This window comes from Castor canadensis, chromosome 19 (assembly GCF_047511655.1).
Source record: "Castor canadensis chromosome 19, mCasCan1.hap1v2, whole genome shotgun sequence".
Taxonomy (NCBI): Eukaryota; Metazoa; Chordata; class Mammalia; order Rodentia; family Castoridae; genus Castor; species Castor canadensis.
In genome coordinates, this window is record NC_133404.1 from 6,376,394 (window position 1) to 6,402,213 (window position 25,820).

General features: G+C 40.9%; 1 protein-coding gene across 3 annotated transcripts in view; it reads right to left on the bottom strand.

Annotated features, from left to right (window-relative positions):
* The window catches only part of Hmg20a (high mobility group 20A), a 66,506-nt gene that overhangs the window by 2,657 nt on the left and 38,029 nt on the right, over positions 1–25,820 (bottom strand). For all 3 annotated transcript variants that reach the window (XM_020151796.2, XM_020151784.2, XM_020151772.2), the window contains exons 2-9: positions 21,807–21,899; positions 16,440–16,587; positions 14,117–14,329; positions 10,820–10,952; positions 9,552–9,583; positions 4,179–4,254; positions 3,277–3,492; positions 2,536–2,678 (exon numbers count right to left, since the gene is read on the bottom strand). In XM_020151796.2, the coding sequence (XP_020007385.1) occupies positions 2,542–2,678; positions 3,277–3,492; positions 4,179–4,254; positions 9,552–9,583; positions 10,820–10,952; positions 14,117–14,329; positions 16,440–16,587; positions 21,807–21,895 (1,044 nt within the window). In that variant the 5' untranslated portion in view covers positions 21,896–21,899 and the 3' untranslated portion in view covers positions 2,536–2,541. The remainder of the gene's footprint in view (positions 1–2,535; positions 2,679–3,276; positions 3,493–4,178; positions 4,255–9,551; positions 9,584–10,819; positions 10,953–14,116; positions 14,330–16,439; positions 16,588–21,806; positions 21,900–25,820) is intronic.

The window sequence follows — 25,820 nt, forward strand, 5'->3', positions numbered from 1 at the left end:
GAAGGTGTTGTACATGCCTGACCAATAAACTTTCCCAAAGTGGTAAAAATGTAATCATATAAGAGATTTTTTTCAATTCTCAAACAGCCAAATATTTATCATTTAGTTCAACTGGAAATGGGCAGCATATGGATTTTAATACTTCCTAACCAGTGTTCACCTCTCAACTTAAAATGACCCCAGTGGCTTCTTCTTGTGTCTAGGTACCAATAAGACTCAAGAATGATGACATTATATATATCTATAAAATGAATTTTAAAATGGGCTGGACAAAATTCTGTAACATTGTAATTAACAGATTGTAATTTCTTTCTATTTATCTTAATGCTTGCTCCCAGATTTTTCAAGTTTTGCCCTATCTCAGCCCCTGCCTCCTTATGGGAGGGTTTCAGAAGCACCTAGAATGACAGCTTAGACATCTGCCTTCCAGCCTTGGCTTTTACACCCATCTACTCAGGTATTTTCACACAGGACATCTCAGCTCTTGGGGATTCAGTTTCTTCATATATAGCATGTTGGCTTTCTAAAGGTCCCTTCCAGCTCTGACATGCTCCTCTAAAACATGTAGACCATTAACTTCCGTTCACTCACTGGCTCCTGACAGTGGGATGAAACCTTTGCCAAGCTCATGTCGGAGTAATTAATTGTACCATGAGTGCTGGGGACATCAGGCATAGCTGTCTGTACATATTTGTATAATGAGGCCAAGCTAGTATTAATCACAGTCTTTGTAATTGTTTCACTTGACAGTATGGGAGGAGTGTGGGGAACTATGTATTCTTAGCTATGTTTGTACGCTAGACTGGAAGAATCTGTAGTGACAGAACAGTTTACATTTTTAGGTAATTTTTTCCGAGGGCAAACTATTTGTAGGTTAAAATCAAGGAGAATGGTAATATCCTGCATTTTTCAATGCTCTTCAGAGAAGCTACTTCAGTGTACACTGTTAAGATGGACACAGCTTTAAGAAGTCTTCCTGGCAAAGGCTCACAATGGAAACCACTTTTGGCTCCACACTTGTGTTCACTGCCCTACACCTAGGTGAGGGGATTCCATGCTATCAATTACTGTTTTTTCTCACAATCTTCCATGCTGGGTCTCCCAGCTCTTTCTTTTGAAGGCTACAAGAGTGCTAATTGAAAATACTGTGAAAACAAGATGCATATCCTGAAAATCCCAGGCCTGGATTTACAAGCTGTTCCCTTCCTAAGCAGCAGCAGCAGCAATGCCACTTCTTTATTCTGCAGGGAGTCCAGCCTTCTCCTAGAAGTACTGTTGTTCCATCTGGCTACTCACTAGAAGGATGGTAATCCTGCCCTCATCTGACCATTGCTAAAGCTGAAGAACGAATTGTCTTGTGCAGTTCCCATCCAAGGGCACGACCAAGAAGGGTAAAAAGACTCTGCCTTTGTCTCTCCTACCACATGTTGCCTCACTAGGTAAAGAATCAGGGGTTTTTATTCATTCTTACACATTGTTCAAAGTCCAAACCAAGCTAGAATATAAATTATATATATGAGGGTCCTATACCTGCAGGACAAATAAAGATCCAAACCCATGGTGCTCTGAAGGAGCGGCCTGCTGCTGACCTGTTTTAATATACAGCTACCTCACTGTGTGGTCCAACTCTAAGATATCCACACAGTTAAGACGTCTGCAAGTCTTAACAGTTAACAATTTAGTTAATGGACTGTACGGCTGCCACTGTGGGGATGGCATTCTAAAAGGGAACCCAACCTTTAGAAACTTGAATGGATGAATACCAGTTCCATTAAAGAAATGTTATTTGATGACTGGCCACTAGTGCCAAAAAATTTGCATATGCAGATGTTTTCTCCTTTAAAAGCATGTTAACACATACTACTCAGTTATTGAACATATTTTTTGAAAGCTTATTTTCTTTCTTCCCTTTTTTTGCTTATTCAGAATATTTTAAATCTCAAAAAACCAAGCCATGAACTGTTCCACTGAACAGTTAGTTCACATCAACATTTAACGTAGAGTCACTCTGTTATCAAGTGGTGAATCAGAATGCTGCTTACTTATGTAGGCTAGCAAACATACAGTTGTCTCACTGACTACTTATATATCATTAATATTCACTAGGGAAAAGACAGGTAAATGATTAAGTGGTATTTATTTTGTTCTGAGAGCTGTTTGGGTGTGATTTCTTCTCAGAAAGAAATCTAATACCTGAAAATAAGTGACAAAGCTAGAACTGAGGTTTTTTGAACTGAGGTCCAAAAAATTAGTGAAACTAATACCTGAAAATAAGTGACAAAGCTAGAACTGAGGTCCAAGCACAAAAATGTTTTATTAAACATTCTGATACATACATGAGAACAAATGGTCTGATTCTGTTTCTCTATAATTATTTGAAAGATTTTTAGCAACCATGCAACAGGAATCTAACCAAGTCCCCACCTCCACCTCACTCATTCAGTGCAAACCCAGGGTTTTACCGGTACAGGTGTTCTGAGGACATCTGACTTCTGAGATGGGTTGGCATGTAAGCAGCCTACCAGGAGCACTTACCAGTCCCTAACGATCAAGCCTGTTCACAACTTCTCGAACTGTAGCTATGAAGTTTTCATTGTCTTGGGGATTAGCTAGAATAATACTGTGCAGTCTGTTCATATACGAGTCGATGGTGTCCACTGTTGGTGTCTCTCCACTTCCTGAAGTTAGATAAGAACAGAGAGTAAGAAAATCTTTCCCGTTCAGTTCAATTATAAAACACTGAAGGGAATCCATAGTGAAAGAAAGTGCGACTCTGATGTGATTTGCTCCAGACAGACGTCAATATTATAGGAGAGGCTGTTGACCTAGAGAAATGAAGTTATCCACACACTCTAAACAAACAGGTGACTACAGAACAGCCCTGCGTTGCTGTATGTAACAAAGGGTCAGAAACTCTGCTGTGACAGTCCTCGAAATCAAAAACAGGATAAGCAACACTAGTGTTTGTTTTCTCTTTCTTCTCATTAAAGTGCAAAGAAATACAAGGCAAACAGTCATACATAAGATAAAGTGCCTTTTTAAGGATTTTTAAACTCAGTTTCCATTGTTCTGAATATCAAATTTTAAGTTTACTAGAAAGGGAAATAGGTTATATTAAAACAGAGCTGTTAGAAAATGTAAATGACCGTTGCGCCTGAAATTATGATCTTAGCTAGTGCCAACAGCATCACGCGACCCATCAAGACCGCCCCCCCCAACTTCATGGTTTTCCTCTCGCGCGATTCCCACCAGCCCCGCCCCGCCGCGCCCGCCTACCGGGCAGGGGCATGCCGGCAAAGCTGCTGGTCAACACCTGCCGCAGCGTCTCCAGGTGCTGCTGGAGCACCGTGTTGCGGCTCCGCTCCTGGATCACGTCCACCTCCAGCTTCTCCACCGCCGTGCGCATGCTCTCCACGTGCTTTTGCAGGGCTGCGTTCCTCTCCTCAAACTCCATGTTGGACTTCCGAAGCTGGCGGAGTTCGGCCTCGCGAGCTGAGGACGCAGGCGTGAGTTGTCTCTGGAGTCCCCACGACTCTTCTAAGTTCTGCTTAGCTGTCTCTCATTACCACCCCACCTCACCTCCCGATTCTCATTAGGACTCTCCAGATAGCAATTTCAGCAATGAAACGCCTGGCTCCCCAGGGCTGTTTTAATTCTTAAAACTGCACGTAACACTGTTCTGTGCATAACACTGCAACGAACACTGGCAATTTCCAGCATATTTTTTTTGTTTGTTAGATTCTGCTTTTTAAAATTGTGCAATGGGAGGCCTGCGGTGCTTTACTGGGGGATCCTGGGAGATTGGCCAAGCACAGCTATGGGTACCCATCTGTGCCACTGTGGGATTAGATTTGCAATTACCTACTTTATATTTTGGATTCCCATGTAAGCTTTTATTTGTACAGAGGGTTCTAGACTACTGTCTAAAAGTAACTGCATTAGTGATTTACTTTTTTTTTTAAATACAGAAACCAAAGCAGCTTTGATGACCCTGGCCTAGCTTTCTCTCACCGGTCTTTGAGTGGCTGCCTTCTTTACTAGAGTGAAACAGAAGCAGTTATTCTTCCAGTCTAGTCCTAAGGAGGGCTATCACTGCCATTGCTCTGAGCAACGAACTCCTGAGAACTAAATCCCCGTGAAAGACCCCCGAGGAACACAAAAAATACTGCAGTAGTCACCTTTGCTGTGGTTCAGGAATTCCTCCGTAAATATAGGAATGTCAAACACGGAGCGTTCCTTTACCTCGGTTTCTTTCTGTGAGTCAAGAACAAAAGTGAATTCTTAAACAGAAGCTAGATTAAATAACAGTGCCGGGGGCACAATGATCAAGTCTTCCCCAGAGAAACAGCACGATGAGCAGGAGTCAGAACAGGAGAGCCTGGGAGGGATGCACTTAACTTTTCTTTGGAATCGAATTTTCCTAGAGCCCAAGCAGGTTAAGTATTCAGTTCTCTCAGGTGAACAACTGCTGTGTGATGAGAAACCTTAAAACAAGCTTACATACGCTGCTCTAATGAGGAAACTGGAAGCCATTTCTTAGATCTGTGCTTTGAACAACTTACATGTACACAGTTGTGACTGGTTGGGGCAGGAATTGAGAAAGGGTGTTTTTCAGCCATTTCTGTTGGTTATGCATGTAAAATGTTCTCTGATGTGGGACTATGTAATCTAAATTTACAGAGCAGACAGAATTTTAAGCAGAGAGCTGCCAGCCATTTTATTTATGAAGGGACAGTCTATCTTTGAGGCTCTTGTAGACTTACTCTTAAGATACAGGAAAAACAAGCCCAAGAAGTCAGAAATAACCAGGCTCTACAAATGATAGAAGGTAAGGATTACATGAGTGAAAAAAGAACAACAGAGCCTAAAATTAATTCACCAATAAACCACTGAGATAAGTCTCACAAAACCACTGAAAAGTACATTCAACAATGATCCTTAAGAACAAAGTCACTATTTCAAGATGCTTTGGCTTCCATTTCTACAATGAATTTGAGATTGAAAGTATAATGAATATAAATTATAGGTGTCTTGGCACAGTATTCAAAATCTTGCATAACATAAGATGGTAAAGAGAACAGCAGGAAGTAAGTGTGGAAGAAATTACTAGTGAGACCTGAAGATTCCAAACCTTTATAACATGAAAATCAGTAAAGAAAATACCTAAAAATCACTCCTACAAAAACATGTTGAAAACTAGCGATAGAACATATTTTTTTCTACTTGTTACCAGTAGTTTTTATCTTTAATCACAAAAATGATTTGGTGCCCGGTGGAAAAGCTGAGCAAGTGCATCCGCTGCAAGGGAATCCTGACAGCCATGCTCCTGTTTCACACGGGCGTCTGCTTAGGAAGGGGCTGAGCTGCATGAGCTGCCTGCCAATGGCAGCTGATAAAAACAGTCATTTAACTGGGAATCTGGTGGTGCACACCTGTAACCCCCCTCACTCAGGAGGCTGAGGCAGGAGAGGTGTGAGTGCAAGGTCGCCTGGGCTGTCAAGTGGAGACCCTGTCTCAAAAAAAAAAAGACAGAAATCTGAAAACTAAGTATTTACACCTAGGGAACATTTCATTTCAGAGCACTTAATTTTTACCCTTTTTCCTTTCTCAAAAAGAAAGTTTCCCAGAAAAATTTAAAACTAATTAATAAAATTATCAGTGATAGCCCAAGTTTCAACATGGAAGCTCTATTTCAATGAGAACTAACGTGTGGATGAGATAAGCTGGGAGGGTAGAAGGGACTGTGGTCACATTTCCCACAGCTGTCTCCACTCTGCTGGCTTATCCTATGTTTTAACTTTGTTACCCAGTGGCCTCAGGAAAACAGAAAATTTAACAATCCCAACACGCACAAAAGGTACAATCCAAAGGCTACAAGTGACTGAGGACTTCAGTCACCCTACCGTTTCATGTCCTACCTAACTGCACAAGCAGGTATGACATCAGTCCCACATCTGCTAGTCAGAGGGAAAGGGGTGTGCTTGGCTCCCGTTGCCATGGCACCGAACCCTCCGAGGTTTCGAGTATCCTGGACTAGTAATTCCCTTCTCTTCTTTGCCACAGCAGTCCAGACCCTGCTCATTACACAAGACCAAAGGCTAGCACCACGGAGGTGCGCTAAACACACTGCCCCTCGGTACAGATTCGTAGAGTGCAAAATAAGAGACATTAAAGCAATTAAACGAAACTGTTCAGTCTCTGAACACAACAGAGAAATTCTACTTAACGGAAGAGTGCTAATAAAAACCATCAGCGCTCTTCCATTACCGAGGACGTTACTTGGTGTGGAGAGCATCCTCCCAGGGCTCGGATGTACTTAAGCTGCTCCAAGTATCGCTCGAGGGATTAAAATCATAAGGTTTTGATTACCTCCTCATTGAAAGGGGCTAATTTGTTCAGGCTGAGTGTCATTTTGTTATTTCTCATAAATTAAAGGAGAGACAAAATTGTTTCTACCTTGGTCCTCACATGAGATGTAGACGCTTTCTTAGGAGTAACAGTAGCTGACTTCTGGGCCTGGCAGGCTGGCTTTTGATCTGAGGACAATACTCTTTGGTTTGTCATTCTATATACTGAGTGGAGGGTGAGAAAACAGGGGCCCTTGTGATCGAAACATATGTTGCTGTGATCTAGGATTAGGACCCGAATTTCAGAGCATGGTGTGCTTCTTTCAAGTGCCCTTTACTTTGGGGACCACTCTACTATTGTATGCCAGGCTGTGGTGACCACTGCTGTGCAGAGGGCTTTCAGATGCACTCTGTACCTGCCCAGATAACAATGACTTAAGGATCCAAGTCCCTTCAGAATACAGTTGGTTTTTTCATTATACACAAGTGGAGTAACTTGTGTCTTTAACTGCTGACATCTCAGGCACTTGCACTGTCAGCACTGTTTAGTTTATTCTGTATGGCATGGCACTATGCTGTCAAGAGTGCTTGTTGGGGATGCATAAAGAAGGTGTGGGTTTTAGTCACACTTCTGCCTCTAACTTAATCTGCTAAGTGACTCTGGGTAAACTCTCCTCGCTTAGGCAAGTCACCTCCCTCAATGGCATAAGAAGCTGGCCTCTGTGTGTTGTAAGATGAACCCCAAGACTGTGCTGTCACATTTCTCACAGTAGTCCTCATAAGATAAGGTGATAAATGTGTACTTAGAGTCTATGATACTTCGGGTACTTTGCAAGATGTTTGCTTTTGTTATTAACTTACTCATATCTTTGCTCAAACGTCCCCAACAACACCTGGGTCAGGCCATGGGGCCTTGCTTTCTTATTTTTCTGAATTCTTACTATGTTAAGAAGTTGTGTGTAATAAAACCCCTGTGTACCAGTGTTTAAAAACAATTCAAAAACTTTTAAACCAGTTCAGTTTTCTTATATTGCAGTTGTTCTGAAATTACCTACTTTAGGAAATACATTACTCAATAAAAAATACAAATTGATAAAGGGGCACTGGGTCAACAATCTGACTTTGAAAGCCTTATCCTGATGTGGGCATACCAACAAGTAGATTTATAGAACCTACTCTGTACACATTTTAGGAGCTACAGCTGCCTTTTCATGTACCCACATTTTCTGTTTTTGTCTGGCTTAATAAATGTGTAATCCTGAAATAAGAAACGCACATGGAGACGCATTCCTTTTCACAGATCATGAAAATTACAGAAAATCACGTTAATGTATTTTAATAAAAAGCCTTATTTCTCAAATCACCATCAGCAGCAATAATTTCTATAACCAATTAAATTTATCGTATCTTTTCTGACTGCAACTAGCAACATTACCAAACACAAAACACCACATGTGGTCTGGCCAGGAGAATCCATACTGATGAAGTGAGTCGGTGAAGACTAGAAAATATGAGATTCAATGATTCAGATAACTGTCCAGATTCTGCTTTGTAATCGTTAGGGATATGGGTGCAACCAAGTAGGGAAAAAGTACAGATATTTCTTGTCATTAGTGGAGGGTACACAAGGAAGAGAAGTATGTACTAATTGTATAAGTGTCTGGTAATATGGAAAGCTTGCAACATCACCTGACTATCATTTAAAATACAAAGTATAGATACAAAGTTTCTATCATCCTAATTACAGCATAGAAATATCAACTATAACTACATTTAAATAGCATTTATATGAGGAAAAAGTGTTAATATTTACTTTGCTTCTCATTTTATAATTCATGGATGGTAATACATCTAATCTATCTGACATGTGAACCTCAGTTTTTTCTCTATGTCTTGAAGGTTACCAATATCAAATTAGATATAAGAACTATTACCTCAAGATAAGTTATTTATTTGAAGAAACGATTTCCTTGGCTTAGTAAAAACCCAAATACCTATAAAAGAGTACATAGAAATTTCTTCTTGTCAAATTCCCATTGCTACTTCAGGTCAACTTTGGGTGTTATGGGATATCTCCTCCACACAAGGGCATCAGGCTAGGAGGATAGGGGTACGATGATGGAAACTAGACTGGTGTGCCCTCAAGAGAGCCTACATAATCCAGGAATGTGAATAACAAGTACTTGAATAACTTCACCAGGCTGGATCTGCTAAGTGTATAGAGGACAGGGAGCCTCGAAGGTTAAAGGTAGCTGGAGAAGAAAAACCTGAATGCGGAAATGGATCAGAAATAGGGCTTGAAAGGTGACTAGAATTTTGAGAGGGAGAAACGGGAGGCTAGGGAGGTGAAGAAATGTATGAGGGAGGGAAAATGCATGAAAGGAACAACGGGAGCACAGGCATGAGGAGAAAGGGCGGGGCACCTGCAGGACAGTGAGCACTGTAGGTTTTCAAGGTATTTGGAATGAGAAGTTGGACTTAATTATGGGAGATCCTAATGGCTGAATGAAAACGTGATTTGGTAAGCAACAAGGAACCGCTGATATTTTAAAGTGTGGACTTACCTTAGATTTTATTTTCTGATAACCATATAATAACCAAAACCTACACATGTATTTGAAGCATATATATATATATACAGCACAGCCAACACACAGAGGCCTAAATCCTATAAACACACAGGAACACAGGTCTGAATCCTATCGATAGGGTTGAACCAAATAAGAGGGAAGAGGCCAATACATAAGCATGTGCCAGTGAGACACGGGACTAGGAAAGGAAGTACAGAAACTGAGCTAGATCTCTTGACACTGGAGTTGAGTAATTCATTTTAACCAAATGTTGGGATTTCCTTAAAAACCTTTTTGAGAGAGAGTACAGAATTTGGTGATGATAAAACAAGTTGTAGCCTTTTTTCAGTTGGCTCTCATTTCTACATCTCACTCAGAATTCCAACCATTGTTGGCATTTCAAGTCAATAAAATTCTTAGACCACAGGAACAGATCAGGGTTAGGGAGCTGGAGTTCAAAGACAGACTCGTGATTTAAGCGTCCACCACAGGTTAAGAACTCCTGAGCCAAAGCAACTCACCCAGTTTGAATTACGGGACAGGATACACTCTGTCATTCATAAAAAAAAAATGCAGCAGCATTTCAAATGCAAAGTTATAAATACATATGATATCTAGACAGAAGGCTAATTACCTCATGATCATGAGCGGCCTGTCGGGCTGCATCTAAAAGTATGAGAAAATAAAGAAAACAGTAAGTTGAAAAGAAAACAATAACAAAATCCATGTATATAACTATGCCAAACTACAAAACCTGTTGGTTTATGTAGCCCTCACAACATACGATACTCTCCCTCATGGTGTTATTAGTCAGTCAGTCAGCAAAAGTTAAAGGGAACCTCACACCTACTGCCTACACAATTAGGCCCAAGAGAACAGCAGACACTGTTCTTACCTTTGAGAGAAGAGGGTGGGAAGGTAGGCAGGAAACACATACCAAAGGCTGTTTGCACAACATCATGGTCTTAGCAGGCTAATGCCCAAACATGGAGAAGATGTCAGGCCAAGGCATGACAGTGTGGGTGCTGCTCCTTTGGCAGTGTTTCTTGCAGTAAAGAAACTTGGAGCAAGACTTGGAAGGTGTAATGAACCACTTTAACTGAGAATAAAAAAGCCCATGAAGACAAAGGTATTGTCTATCTGTTCATTCTTAAGGTCTAGAGGAGAGCCTGATATTTAATAGAATGTACTCAATGAATCTTTTTGAATGCATGCATGAACAAATGCACAAATGAATGAATAAAATGGACCACTGGAGGCGAGAAGAAATGGCACATGAAAGGTCAGAAATGTTAGAGCAAGGCAGTCACTTAGTTTAGCTGATGGGCTTCTTGAGATGGCCAAACTGAGAATTAGGAAAAGAGCAGGCAACTAAGAATGATTTTGGTACACAAGTTGAATTGTTGATTCTGGATAGGGAAACCTAACCTAATCACGATTTGTGATTTTTTATAAAATTCTAAGACAATGCTTGCAAGTGAGTATAGGATAATAGAGATTTTGTTTTTTGGTGGTACTGAGGGTTGAATTCAGTGCCTTCTGCTTCTCTACCACTTGAGCAATTCCGCCAGCCATTTTGCATTGATTATTCTTGATAGTGTCTTGCTTTCTGCCTGGGCCAGCCTGGGCTGTGATCCTCCTATTTGTGCTTCCCCATGTAGCTGGGATGACAGCTGCATGCACCATACCCAGCTATCAGTAGAGATGGGGGTCTGGTGAACTTTTTGTCCTGACTGGCCTAGAACCATGATCCACCCGTTCTCTGCCTCCTGAGTAGCCAGGATTACAGGCTTGAGCCACCGTGCCTGCCAGAAACATGTCTTTTATATCTGTCACTTTCACGACTGGCATTATGACAGCCTGTCATGCATGACAAAGCACACTTGACTTTGGGTCTGATACCTTGCCTATGAGATTTGCCTTTCTGACGGTCCTGTGTTTTCCTACTGAACACCTTGTATGCCTCAGTCTTCTGATACTGCTCCAGTTCCTTCATGTAACGCTCCTTGTCTCTGTCGGCTTCATCAAGGTAGCGCTAGGAAAGAAATGTGGAATTATTTCCAAGAAGCTGAGACAGACAGAATATCAATTATCTATTTGAAAAAAACCCAGGATGATTAGAACATGAAAAAGTACACAGAGAATACATGTCAGGGAAGAATCAGCAAAACAGTCCTAAGAATAGAATCTCTCAGTTATAAAAAGAAATTAGTGATTTTCTAGATTATTTATTGCCTTTCTCAGCTTAGTGAAGACAAGTTCTATTGAGATCACTCATAAAAAATTCAAGAAGAGGATTACAAATATTCCTCTAACTTTATAGATAGAACTCCACATGGCCACTAGTGTCCTCAGGAGGCCTGCACACCACACAGGCACACTTAGTCTTCCCAGGGGAAGGAAAGGAATATTGCTTTGTTTCTCTACCCCAATCCATTTTGAGGGAATGATCTCATACATCAATTGGCCTTTTAGGAGCCAGAAGAGTGGAGCACTACAGCTGGGGAGACACAGAGAACACAGAAAGAATGACCTCATGGGCTTGCAAGTAGACTGTTTGAGAGACTGTGTATCTACTTTCTTTCACTGTTTTGTGCTATTAATTATTTAGACAAAGTCCACTGATCTACCAGGACTATTTTGTTTAATGCCTTGTCCATTTCAGTCACCAAATTAGGTATGAGAAAGTATAAAAATATTCCTTCTACATGAACACAAGCCAGTTAGAAATTATGTTAAAAACCTTGTCCCCACAAAAGAGCCAGATGCAGAGGACACCCAATTAGCCAGATCTGGGACAACTTAAGCACCAAAAAAATTAAGTATAGTAATGGGAAAAAAGAAATTTATATCATTAATAATAGATGTAATACCAATTATTTATTATCATACCAATAACAAACAGGTAATAAACAAAGATACAGAAGTGGGCAGGAAGAGAGCTCCTATTTACAAGAGAAAGCAGAGGGCCACATGGTAAACGTGTAGAGGGTGTGGAGTTGGAAAATTATCATTTTGTGACCACAATGATAAAGACCAGGTGAAAATCACCAATGGATATTAAACTTACGAGAAATTTGAGTTTTGGTGGGATTAGGGTTTGAACATAGTGCTTTGTGCTTGTGAAGCAGGTACTCTACTGCTTGGGCCTCACCTTCAGTCCATTTTGGTCCAGTTATTTGGAGGTCTTGAGAACTATATGCCTGGGCTGGCTTCAAACCAGGATCCTCCCGATCTCAGTCTCCCAAGTAGGTAAGATTATAGGTGTGAGCCACTGCTGCCCAGCTTCTAGGGGGGATTTTTTTTTTTTTTAATGTGAAACAGGCTATGTGCATGTCCTTAAAGTGTCTCCCCATAGATTGCTTATTAATTGTAAGGGAAGATTAAAAAAATCAGCAGGTAAACAAAACACATTATTAATGAGGAATAAAAGGACATATGTCATATGTGATACTCTTGGAAGGGTACCATCTATGCAGCATTCTGACCAAGAAAGAATAACCCCAATGTAACCACAGGAAATGACAGACAAACACAAAATCAGGAATGTTCTGTTAGAAGTTAAAAAATGGGTAGGAGTTGGGGAGTGGAATTATATTCTTAAAAACTATCCAAGTTACAGAAGACAAAGCAATGCTATGGAAATACTTCAGCCCAAAGGGAGTTAGAGAGATCAGACTAAAGACAAACATCTGATCTTATACTGGAATCTGTGCTGCAGGAAAATTGTTACAAAGGAATAAATGAGGATGCTTCAATACCTGGGTGGTAGCTTACAGTACTGTTATATAAAGCTCTGAACTTGATACTATATATAGTTATATAAGAGAATATGTATCTTCTTAGGGCAGACATATTAACTATTCAGGGGTGAAGGGTCGGGATGTATGTAACTTATCCTCACATAACTGTGGATTTGAGTGGTGTTATGTGTTGAGATTGCATGTGTGCAGTGAGTGCATATGCAAATGGAGAAATGGGGCATGATGTGTTCACAACAGGTGAAACTATACAAAGGGTGTTTGGATGTTCTTTGTAATATTTTTATGTTTATAAATTTTTGTGCATCTGAAATTATTTTCAAATTAAAAACCTGATAAAACAAAACCAAACAATGCAAACCCTTATACACAACCAACAGTGGTTATCACTAGGGATAACTACTGTTACTTTTGCTTTTTTGTTTATACACTTCTGTTAATGTGAGCATGCATTAATTTTGAAATAAAGAAGAAAAAAAGGAAGTGGAATCTTTGTATGTTTGATCCATCATCCCACTATTTTGTAAAGCCAAAACAACGATGATATAAACTTTCTATTGGCTTGCTACCACAAACACAGAACTTCAAATTGCAACTGAATCTGCTCTCTTTGAAAATGTTTGAACTCAATTAATTCCCAAGAGAATATTTTCCAATTTGGTGTTAAGTCTGTCTGGAATCCATTTTAAAGAGTGTAAGTCATAAAAGAGTGTAAGACATAAAAGAAATATAGACCTTTCAGATGCTGGGAAGGAGGGGACCTTTACCCAAAGTCAATCCCACAATCACTACCATTACTCTGCTGCAGTGGTATTTCACCCAGCTCACAGCTATCTTGTCCTTAATTCCCCTTCAATCTCTCTTAACAAATGGATTTGTTTCAATTTTGGCACTAGGGTTAGTTTCTATCTTAGAGGAGACAGAATGCAAGTAGTTCTTGTTTTATTTTTCATGGTAAGTTAAATTTGCCACATCTCTAGCCAAAAAAATTTTATTAAAGCAGTAAAATCTTTTTCTTCAACGAAATTCTTATGTAAACTACAAAATTTCAATAAATGATTTTTTTCCTCATTTTTATTCATGATTTCTCATTTAATTCAGTGGAATAAATTACCTTGATAGATTTCTTAGTTTCTTGGTATCGAACCACTTTTCAAAATAATCTTCTGTGAACTCTCAATATACAAATCAAATAAAAGTGGAGCTGCTTTGATTGGTGGTGGGGGGGTGTCCTACAGTCCCTCCCACTCATACCCTGCAGCATGTGGACAGGTCACAACTCACTCGGCTAGAGAAAAGAATGAGAGGGACCATGCTATTCTAGTCTCCTAGACACTGTGACAAAACCAAAGTCAACTGTCCCTCCTCTTTGCTTTTCTGACAGAAATTATTTTTGAGACATCATCAAAACAAGCAAAGGAGCAGGAGTAAGAAGCACCTGTTTCTCCTCAGGAGGCAATTTACTCCACTCATTGCCTAACATCCTTGTGATCTCTGGAAATGGGACCTCAGGTCTTTTTGCTCGAAGCTGTTCTCGACGTTCGTTCATGAACCGCACATATCCTGTAAGGGGGGACTTGGGTGCATTGCTGTCTCGAAGGGGTTTCTTCCTCTTTCTCCCTTTGGACCAACCTCCTCGTTTACTTCTTTGCTAAAAAACACAGGAAAATTAAAAAACAAAAACCAAACAACAATTCCCCAAATAACCCAATGACAAGAAACACTAACATCAAAACAAGTCAAGAGCTGCATTTGTGTGTGTGTGTGTGTGTGTGTGTGTGTGTGTGTGAGAGAGAGAGAGAGAGAGAGAGAATGAGAATGAATGAGGTTCTGGAGATTCAAAGTGCTCCAGATCTGTCCTAGGTACAAATGACTGGAATGTTGAGTAAGATGGGATTCCAGATGGTTCACCTGTAGACCCTTGTAGGCATCACACTGCAAACTGTGACAACAAAGGGCTATTTTGGTGCTTATCCCACAAGATGGGAATAAAGCGGTGCCATGATCACGCACACTCTGGCCGTCATATGCACTTAACAGGTCCTGATTCCTGACGGAAAATTCAACATGAGAAATGCGGCAGCACGTTGCTCTGTGCCAGAGAAGCAGATGCTGTCACAGGAGATCAGAGTAAGATGTTGGCACATGCACTGGGCAAAAGAGACAAGCTGTAGTACAGGGATTAAAGATAATTCATGAAGGTTTCTTATTGGTACCACTCAAAGACCAGCTTATTTTCCATAGCAAATATCATACAGAGTTTTACATTAATATTTAGGCCTCAGAAAAATTTCAGTGAACATATTCAAAATGAAGATTAGTTCTTTGGCTTGATGATTTGTTCCCTAAGATGTATATTTGATAAAGTCAGAAGTCTTTATATATTGAATTATTAGTTAAATCTTAAATCAAAGATTAAATCAACTCTAAAAATGGTAAAAAAAAAAAAAAAAAAAAAGACACCAGTGCCACTGATGTTTAACCACGACCTTTTTTTCTTGGCCTTTTAAATGAGTCCTAAGATACATCATATTTTTGTTTCATAATTGAACAAACACATAAGCCTATCAATTATGATGTTTTATGGATCAAGAATTCTTATTTCAGAGAAGACAAAGATAAGCAAAAAGGGATTAAAGACATCTAAGTATTAACTGTAATACTGTACTCCTCCAAATATATATTTACTGGTGTGATGATATGCCATTTGGCAAATGGTGTATTTTAGGAATTTTTTTTTATTGGCTGTACTGAAGCTTCATGCTTGCTAGGTAGGTGCTCCACCGCTGAGCCACCCCGCCAGTAAACAGTGTACTTTATGTTAGGTTTTCCTTCTTGTAACATAAGCCCGGCAACATTAAAGTCACCGAGGGGATGGGGTGCTGCTCAGTGGTAAAGTGTGTGCTCCGCATGCTGGAGGCCCTGTTCTCAGTCCCCAGCACCCCACATAAAACACAAACAAACCAACAAATAAATACAGCTACTAGGATTTTAAGAAGTTCTAAATATTCATTATAATCCTTAAGAATGCCAACAGGACAGATGAAAAAGATTAGCTCTTTGACAAAAGTCAATGGTGATGATCTTCTGGCCAAAAAAATAAAAAAGTGTTTTTGCCAGATGTGGTGGCACACACCTGCAATCCCAGCACTCAAGAGGCTAAAGCAGGAGAATCACAAGTTCAAGGCCAGCCTGGGCTGTATATAGAGACCTGTCTTAAAGTTTTTAAATTTCATATTAAATATCTTATAGAAATATGAATTAAAAGGTATTTTAAGTTTCTAGCTACAGCACAAAGATGGAAGCATAACAGTATTATATGACAAAATTAAAATTAACTGTTTGAGCCCATACTGAACCTTTGTGTGATTCAGAAAAAGGTGGCACCTGCGGGAGGGTGGGAGGGTGAGGGAGTGGTGAGTGGTATCGATCTTCTGGGCACCTGTGGCTCCATGCTACAGGACATCGAGAGCAGTATGTGGCCCTAAACAATTACTAACTGCTTAATTAAAACATTCACTCATGAACAAGCATTTGCTGAGCATTTACTAGGGGGTAGGTATAATTTCTTAGGCCAGGGGATAAAGAGTCTACTTCTATGTCAATAAAGCCATTAATATGGTTCTATGTAAAACAAGAAATATGACACAGAAGACTGGGCACGAGTAAAGAAGCCAGATGACGAGCACCTCCATCAACATCTCCTTTGATGACGTTGTCTCTGGAAGCTTCAGGACAGTGCCAGGAGACTTTCAGCTTACCTCATCTTCCTGCCTCTGCTCACTGCCTTCTGCAGCATTTGAGGACTCGTTTGGAAGCAACTGGCCCTGGGAGAGATCCTCCACAAATTCTGCATTGGTGGTGGACGATGCTGCTCCACTGCCATATGGGACTTCTGGGTGGGTTAATCTGAGTAATAGGCGGAAGCGCAGAAGTTCATATGAAAGGCACCAAAAGCTTCTTATTTACCAAGGTGCAAGACAAAATGTCAGTTTCACTGACAGGAACTAGTTCGCCAATTATGCTCTCCATAAATATAAACAATGTTTCCATAGAAGTTACAGAGTAGACAAATACAATCTTTTTGAGAAAAAAAAAAGGAAAATGACTTCTTCCAACATAAACTTTGTGTTTTAGTTCTGAGCATACAACAGCTGACTGATGCTGCTACCTTTCATGGGGAAGCACCATTAACAGACAAGATGGACGGCAATGGGAATTGTAGAGGCAGTCTACCCCATCACCAGAGAGAAAGTTCTTAAAGGGCATAAGAAATAACTCTCATGGCACATAATATAGGCTGTTACTAAGAAAAATATTATCAAGTTTGGAAAGTAACTTTTCCTTTTTTTTGTTGGTGGGATCAGTTTGAATTTAGGGCTTCACGCTTGCAAAGCAGGTTCTCTACCATTTCAGTCACACCCTTAGGTCTGCTCTGGTTATTTTAAAGATGGGGTCCTGAGAACTATTTGCTCAGGCTGGCCTGGAACCACAATCCTCCCGACCTAAGCCTCCCAAGTAGCTAGGATTATAGGCGTGAGCCACTGGTGTCCAGCTAGTAAGTATAATTTTCTTTTTGTGATTCTAGGGATCAAACTCAGAGCCTCACACATGCTAGGCAAGTGCTCTACCCTGTACTGCAACCACAGCCCCAGTATAAAAGTTAACAAATCTGGTAGATACATGTTTCTGCTCCCACTATTTCAGATGAGTTATCAAACTAGATCCCATCCTTCTAGTAAGTGGACAAAGATGATGGGAGAATCTTAGACTGATTTCCTCTACCACACGTGGATAAAGGAATGCAAGAGATGCACTAGAGAGTTATTTTTTTGAGAAGGATGAGGAGAAAGGCAAGAGGAGCTGGAAGATAGACAACAGAGATAATATTCAGTTATTATTATGAAAGTGCCACTCCACAGTATTATAGGCAATTAAAATGTAAGTACTGAAATAGAGGCGTGCAAAAAGGGTTGTGGTAGCATGGTGGAGGGTGTGATGCAGTGTATGTGTATGGAAAGAATGTAAAGAAAGATTCTACAAGGAGGTCCTAAAAGATGAAGACATCATTGCAGGCAGAAAGAAGAGGGTCTAACAGAAAAAAGGGAGGCCTAACAGGAGGGTAGGCAATAGCCTCAGTACGAGAGAAAACAGGCAGGGCAGAGTGCAAGGAGAGAAGGCTAAGGAGACATGCAGGGGCAGGACGGAGAGAACCTAATGAGAGATTGAATATAAATAGTAAGGGAAAGGTAGGAGTCAAAGGGGATTGACTGTGGGTGGAACAAAATCATTTTAGGAGCAAGTGTCAGGAAAGGTGGGGAGGAGGTGCGAGGGGCACCGTGAGGTGAGGGCAGGCAGCACTGCAGGGGACGAGACTTAACGTCAAGTAAGACAGACTAAAGATTCTGCTAAAACTGAAGACCTAAAGGGTGCTGGCAACTTTAGGGAGTATAGTTTTAGTGGAAGTGTGGGAAAAATTCCAGATTACAGAGAAATGAGCAAAAACAAATACAGGCTGCACTGAAAATGAAAGAAATGATACTTTTCTGACCCTTTCTAGGAAGCATACTAGATGATTTTAAGCAGGAGGTTCCTGGTTTTGAGGTCCTTAAAAAAAAAAAAGCCTATGTAAAAATAGCTGTGAAATAAACGCCAATCATGTGCAGTGAAATGAGGCACCACCAGAGGCCCAGTGTGATCTCCGCAATCTTATTTTCCAAACACGTCAATCATTCTGGATGTCTCAGGCAACTTGTTCTTTCACTGTCATTCTCACTTCAACGGTGCCATCAATTTTTAATTACTAACTTTTGTACATTCTTCTTTTAGTAAAATGAGAACCAGGTTTGTGAAAGAGAACCAGTCCCATAAATTCCTAGTGAAGCGGACAGGAATCCAAAGGGAAAAGTCACAGGCATCTGAGGTCTTTGTTGTCATGAGCTGAGTGTCCCCGCTCCTAGCCAAAGCCAACACCTCTTCCGCTTATGCCCTCTACCTCACCCTCTTGCCTCTTCAAGGACAAGGTCTTGGCAATTATGCCCTCTCTGGCATCCCAGTTCTTTTCTTTCTCTAGGAAAGCATGTGACATTTACTCTTATCTTAAAACAAAGCAAAGTGAAACAAAACAAAACACTCTCCCATCCCACATTCAGTTAAGGTCCTCACCCCTTGCCCTCTTCTTTTACAGCGAAGGTCCTGGAAAGAACTGATTATCTCTCTCCTCCCATCTACCCTTAAACCATTTAAATGCAGATGGGAGCTTCTAACTCTTGTCTAGACCACCAATGACCTTCATACTAAATCCAGTGTCATTTTCCAGCCCTCATTTTAGCTAATCTACCAGAAGCAGCTGACATCTGACAGGCTAGTCTCTTCCCTCTCCCCTGACATACTCTGTTTTTTTGTTTTTTTTTTTGCAGGATGGGGGTTTGAACTCAAGACTTCATATGTGCTGGGCAGGCCCTCTACTGATTGAGCCACACCCCAGCCCCACACTTGACACTTAGTTTCCAGACCCCTGTATGCCTCTGCTTTTTCTGCTTCCCCTTTAGCTACTTACTTTAGGTCCTGGCTGACTCCTCCTCTTCTGCCTGACTTCTGAATGCTGGAGTCTCCCAGAGCTCAGGGTTTTAAGTCTTTCTTTTGTCTGTATAGTGCTCATTTCTTCAGTGATTTCATCTAGTCTTATGGTTTTAAATATTAGCTGTATACTGATGATCCCAACTTTCTCTATTCTAAGCCTCTCCTAACTTCAGACCTTGGTATTAAACTGCCTACTGCCTATTTGACATCCCCGCTTAGATATCTATTAAGTACCTCAAATTTAAAATTTCCAGAATTGAGCTCCTATACTTCCTTCCCCTAGCTGTTCGGTTAGGCCAAAACTTTGGAACTGTGTTTGCTTTTTTCTCCCTTCTCCCGTTGCTCATCTGGTCTTTCAGGAAAATCCTCTTTGGCTTATCTTCAAAATATATGTATATTCTATACCTCTAAACCTCTCACCACCCCATTCCTACTGTTTTAGAAACACAGTCCAGTGAGGTTTTTATCCCAATTATTTCACCAAAAATATCCTTGTCAAAGGTTCTTCAGGTCACCAACTCTCATCTGAATTATTTCAAGAACCTTCCCAGGCTACTATGCTCAGTAGCTCATGCTTGTAATACCAGTTACTTGGGAGGCAGACATTGGGAGGACTGTGGTTCAAGGCATTCCCTGGTCAAAAAGCTAGTGAGACCCTATCTCAACAAAACAAGCCTGATGTGGTGGTGTGGGCCTGTTATTTCAGCCACGAGGGAGGACTTAGGTAGGAGGGTGGAGGTCTGAAGTGAGCCTGAGGCAAAAAGCCAGAACCTATCTGAAAAATAACCTAAAACAAAAGGGATGGCGGTCCTGAGTTTAAACCCCAGTTCCACCAAAAAAAGAGAAACAAAGGAAGAAAGGAAAGACAAAGACAAAGACAAAAGGAACCAGGAACCTCCTAATTTGTCTCCTTGCTCTAGACCCTGCTCCCTTCTCTTCACTGGCAATACAACTGTCAGAGGGGTCCTATTAAGTAATCAGACAGGTCTCATTGTTCTGCTTACAACCCTTCAAGCTCTGCCACCTCACTCAGTGAGGTGAAAGTTCAAGTGCTCATTTTGGCCGATAAGTCCTACATGATCTAGACCCTTAACTACTTTAAGTAGGGGCCTCAGGTCTGCAGCTCTGGCACTCAGTGCTGGGAACTTTGTGGAAATGCAGAATCTTGTCACTTTAGCCTTCCAGCTGAGGTCAAGTGTAGCAATGCAGAATCTCTGCCCTGACTCAGACGTTTTCAATCAGAACCTGCATTTTTATTAAGCTTTGTAGGCAATTCACAAGGAAACGCCTCTGCAGCCCAGGAATCCGATGCTCTACTCACACTGCCCTCCTGGCAATTTCTACAAGGCCGAAACATCCTTTCTTCATTGCACTGACCACTTCTAGAAAAATCTTCCCTAGACAACTCCATGCTAGTTACCTTGCTTCCTCAGGGAGGCAGGTATTCAAGTCGCCATCTCATTAAATGCTTTCTGGGATATTCTGTCTAAAAACTGCACCCCCAAACCCTTCTGATCCCTCTTCACAGTTCTTATTACTATATGTATTTTACTTATTTGTCTGACTTGCTCAGTAGAACTGGAACCCTCTGAGGACTAGGACTGTTGTCTCTTTAGATTTAATGCCTGGACCATGCATGGCACACAGACACTCTGAAAATTTTGACTGAGTGAACTGGATGTAGGAACTAGGCAATCTTTAATTTTGAGTAGTGAGGTCCAAAGGCAACTATTAATCAGGTAAAAAATGAGTGTGAGGGAAGGAAACGGTATTGTGGAGGGTAGGCTATTTTTTAAGGTGCTTTAAAAATATTAAAATAATTCATCTTAGGGATTAGATAGCACTTTAATTTGTTTGTGAATATATTTCCTCTTTGGCAAGTAACTTCTAAATACCTAGAAGGGATAGAAATTGAAGCAGAACTGAGATTTTCAAGGTAAGAGGTGGACTACTATTCTTTTCTATATTCCTTTACATGTTTGTCTAAGATCCCACTGAAAGGAGATGGGGGAGGGGGAACAAAGGAACAGAAGCCAGCTAATGTTCCTGATCACCTACAATAAAGAACCATATTAAAACCTCCAGGGCTGGGATGTAGTTCAGTAGTACAGCGCTTGCCTAGATGCATGAGGCCCTGGGTTTGATCCCAGCACCAAAAAAGACAAGACAAAAAAACCCCAAAAAACAAAAAAACAAAAAACCCTAAAAAAACCTCCGACCTGTGAGAAAAAATGATTTTAATAGCTGCGGTAATTTGAAGACAAAATGTGTTTGTTCTTTAAAGCTAGCTCTGTGACAGGTAGCTCCTTCATGTTGACTGTTTGCTAGGGCCACAGACTGCTATACTGTTCCCAGGAACTAGAGCACTGCAAAGACAGCAGAGAGCAGATGAGCAGTTTATGGCAGCTCTTACTCTCTTACAAAGGTGTAACAAACGCACTTTCTAATCTTAGGCTGTAAACCTGCCTCTTTAGCACCTCAGACTTTGTCAGGAGCTGGGTTCTGAAGCCTGTGCACAGGTCCCATGTCCCAAAGCAGCTGCTTACCCGGTTGTAGCCAGATCATTACTCTCCTTGGTGCCGTCTTCATCTGCAAAAAGAGGCGGCAGAGTGGAACTAGTCATCAAGCTTTCCATCTCCCTGAAAGGAAGCAAATAAAAATTAATTAATGGCTTAATTTCTTCTAGTTCAAGTTCTGCTAATTTAAGAGCTGACTGTCCTTAACTTTATCACGACAGCAGCAGAACAGAAACTGACCTAAATATTTATTTTCCTGACTTGGACACATGAATTTAAGCCCCATGGTGAACAGGCTTTTAACTCTGGTCTTATTAACTGACCACACTAAAAACAAGTTAGATATTAACATGATTTGGGAAATTTCTTTTTATTCATCTTTGAAAGTTCTTCACTTCCTGCAGAAGTTGTTAATCATGGTAACCCAGAAGCACTGTGACCCTCAGCAAGGAAGGCATTTAACCTCTTTGAGCTACAATTTTGCCACGTTAGCCACAAATTTGCTGCCTTAACCTACAGGGATATTGAGAAGAATTAAACTTAAAGTGCTTCATAAACGGAGAAAGGCTAAGAAAGCGAGTGCTCTGCGTATTATTATACAGAGAAAAGTACTGTTACTACAGCATTAGCAGTCCTCAGTCCCACACGAATCATGCTTGGATTACATGGTAACAAACTGAGCGCTCCAAAAGGAAATAATGCAAAGGAAATGGAGGATGGAAGGCATATTGATGTGGTTCTGAGTCAAAGAAACCACACTTCCAGGTCAGAATTGTGCTTTACTTCGCTGTCAGAACCAACAGCAGAAATAACATGCACCTGGGTACAGGAAATAGCTCAGCTTAATTGAAGAAAACAAATCACAAGAACCCGAGGTTATCAGACTGAAAGGATAAAAGAACACAGTGACAAAGAGAGTAATTTAATTTAGCATACCACTACAAAGGAAGATTTCTCCCTTTCAAGCCTCACCACCAAGGGCTTCACCCCATATTGCTAAAAGCAGCAGCCTCCCATTCATCACGGGAGTGATATTCACACAAAACATTTCACAGTGATCCCAAACACCAGCCACTTAAGTGGAACTGCAAACCACTCGGGAGAAAGAGAGCCTCAATCAGCTGGTGATTGAGAAGCAGGTGATGGGAATTCTCAGGGGAGCCTTGGGCAGCCCTGTCGGGGCATCTGGGGAGCCCCAGTGAGGTGGAGGCAGAAGGAAAAAGACAGCCAGTGAGCCGAGGTTCACCCGCTCAGGGAAGATGGAAGAAAACGCAGGTGACATCCACACCACATTCTCCACTTTCAATGCAGTGATTTTTCCCAAACACTAACACTGATGTTTTATTTCTTATCATTTTCACTTCTAAATTTCTTGTTTAGCAGACCAGAAAAAGGAAAAAAAAAAAAAAAAGCATCTCTGTACCATCTTACCCATCACGGTAGGCAGAGCCTGGAAGGCAGAGAGGGGAACTTCCCACTCAGCCCAGAGTACAGAGTTTATTCCATGTGCAGGAGCTCATGAGCCATTTCCAGTCCTTTCGAGATAGGATGTTTACAAGAGGAATAGCTCTAACAAACACCACAGAATTCCATTCTACATGTTTTTCAGAGTGATCCAGACTCAATTGTACTTGGATTTTAATTCACAGTATACAAGACCAGGAGGAGAATCTGGCTTTCAGATAGCTAAGATGACCTTATACCAGTGCCAATGTTCATTTTATCAAAAGAAAACTATCAGTGAGATACCACGCAGCCTAACTGTACCAGACAAAAATTCAACAGCCAGGTATTCCCCCAAACCTTCAAAAGACTCACTGACTAGTTTCTTCCTAAAAGTGTCCCTAGAAGTCACCACCCTTTCAAGAACCTCAAGATTTAGCATTTAAAGCTTGTGCCATTGCTCCCACACCCTATGTTATCTGGTGGGGACAAATGAAGTGTCTTTTCATTTGCTGTGTCAACAGGGTTCTTGTAGAGTGTTCCCCAGACATCTTTAGCCATTTCTGAAATGTGGAGAGACAGCTGGATAACACAACCTTAACAACACATAAACAGATCCGATAAACAAAGGAAGTTCAGAGAACACACATTTCTTTTTCCTCCCTCTCTCTTAAGTTTGTTTTACTCAACCCATATGGTCTTCAGATATATTTTCTCAGCATTACTGAGTAGTCAGACCTCTAAGAAATGAGTAATAAAGTGGGTGGGAGGTGAAGGGGCCAAGATCAACAAAAGAAGGAAATGAAGAAAAGTCCAGTGAAACCCAAAGGCTTCTGAACCAGTCTAGTAAGTCGGAAAATAAAATGATTCCCAAGAATATGGCTTGGATCCCGCGAGAACGTGCTTTCATCTGCTTTGAGAGGGGGTGATTCAAACTGAATCCTGGCTACTAAGCCAGTGAGTGCTTCAAGTGCAGCATCTGTGCCTGATAATTTCCCGGTACAGAGGTCATACTGGACTTGGAAATCTCACGCAAGGCACTTCAGAAATGCAATGCAGGCTGCTCTGGAAGGGGAAAGAAATTTGTACAAAGGCAAAGTGATATTCGAGTTTGCTTCTCCACTGCAGTCTGTACAGACAGGCCTTTTACGTAGCCATTTCCTGGCACAGAGGACTCACCCAAGGCCTCTGGCTTCAAAACGTATTACCTTGGGCCTTAACTTTGTACCAAGGTCTGGACCTTTGCTTTAGAAATCCAAAACTTCCCTGTAACTCTAACCTTCGCTAAAATCCCTGATGTGTAATATAAAACAAAGGGCCAACTAATTTTAATAACAACTGTAAAAACTGTGAAGAGAATTATGTTAAGCATACTTATTGTTCAATATAATGTTCTCTCTCTGTAATAACATGGAGCGCCAAATCAGAATCAGAATGAGGCTTTGGTCAACAAAGGGCTAGAGAAACGGCAAGTGGGTGAAGTTTAAGGAGCGTTCCTTAACTTTCCTGACAATAGGGATTGTCACCTCCAAGAGTGTTATTCCAAATGAGCTGGGCAGTCCTGGAGGCACAATGTATACTTGTGCTGTTGGGGCTGGCTCTCTTCATGTCCTTTCTTCACTTGACACATTTTAAGCCCACGCCATTACATCCTCTCATGGAGATGCAGCATGTTTGTTCCCTTCCCCTCTGCAATCACACACCTCAGAGTTGAAAGGTGGCATTCTGCCCTCCTCATTTTTCTTACTACAACCCTATTTGCAAAACCCCTGGTTTCTTTACAAACCAGGTCGCTTGACTATTATCAACCTCAAGTTCAGAAATCTGACAACTTCTGATCATGTTAGCCATCGTAATTTCTGCTTGTAAAATTGACTTTTAGTCACAGAAACTTCTACTCACTGACACTTGATTTTCATTTCTCTGTGTAGCTAGCATTCCATGGCTATTTCAAATGCTCTTTTGCCAACACTCTTAATTCCCTTGCTTTGCTGTCTTTTTATACACCAGATGCAGACCAACTCTAAAGGATGTCACTATAAATTTATAGTACCCAACTATAACTAGAACCTCCAAGCTTTCAGCAGGCTTTCTGCATACTCTTAGGGTATCTCCCACCTTCTATGTCACCTCTGTTATCTTTCAAAACCACCTCAAACCTAATGTACCCAGAGCCACCAATGCAGTCCCATCTTTTCACTTCCTTCTCTTGTCATACTAAATGGCATCTAAATTGCCTTTTTTGGAGATGTAGTCAGTACTACAGTTATAATTACTTTGAAATGATAAGGTATTTGTACTTCCTGTGAAGTGGTATAATGTTAAGGCAAAGTGGACCAGGATTAGGTATAAATGTATAAACTGCAAAAGTCAGAAAAAGTAGGGAAGATAAAAACAGGAACAAAGAATAAGGGCAAAAAATATGAGAGTGATTAATCCAAAAATATCAATAATTGTTTTAACCATCAATGGTGTAAACATGTCAATTAAAATACAGAGATCCACTGGGTGTGGTGGTGGCACCTTCCTATAATCTCAGCATTCAGGAGGCAGGGGCAGGAGGACTGAAAGTTAGAAGTCAGCCTGGGCTACACAATGAGA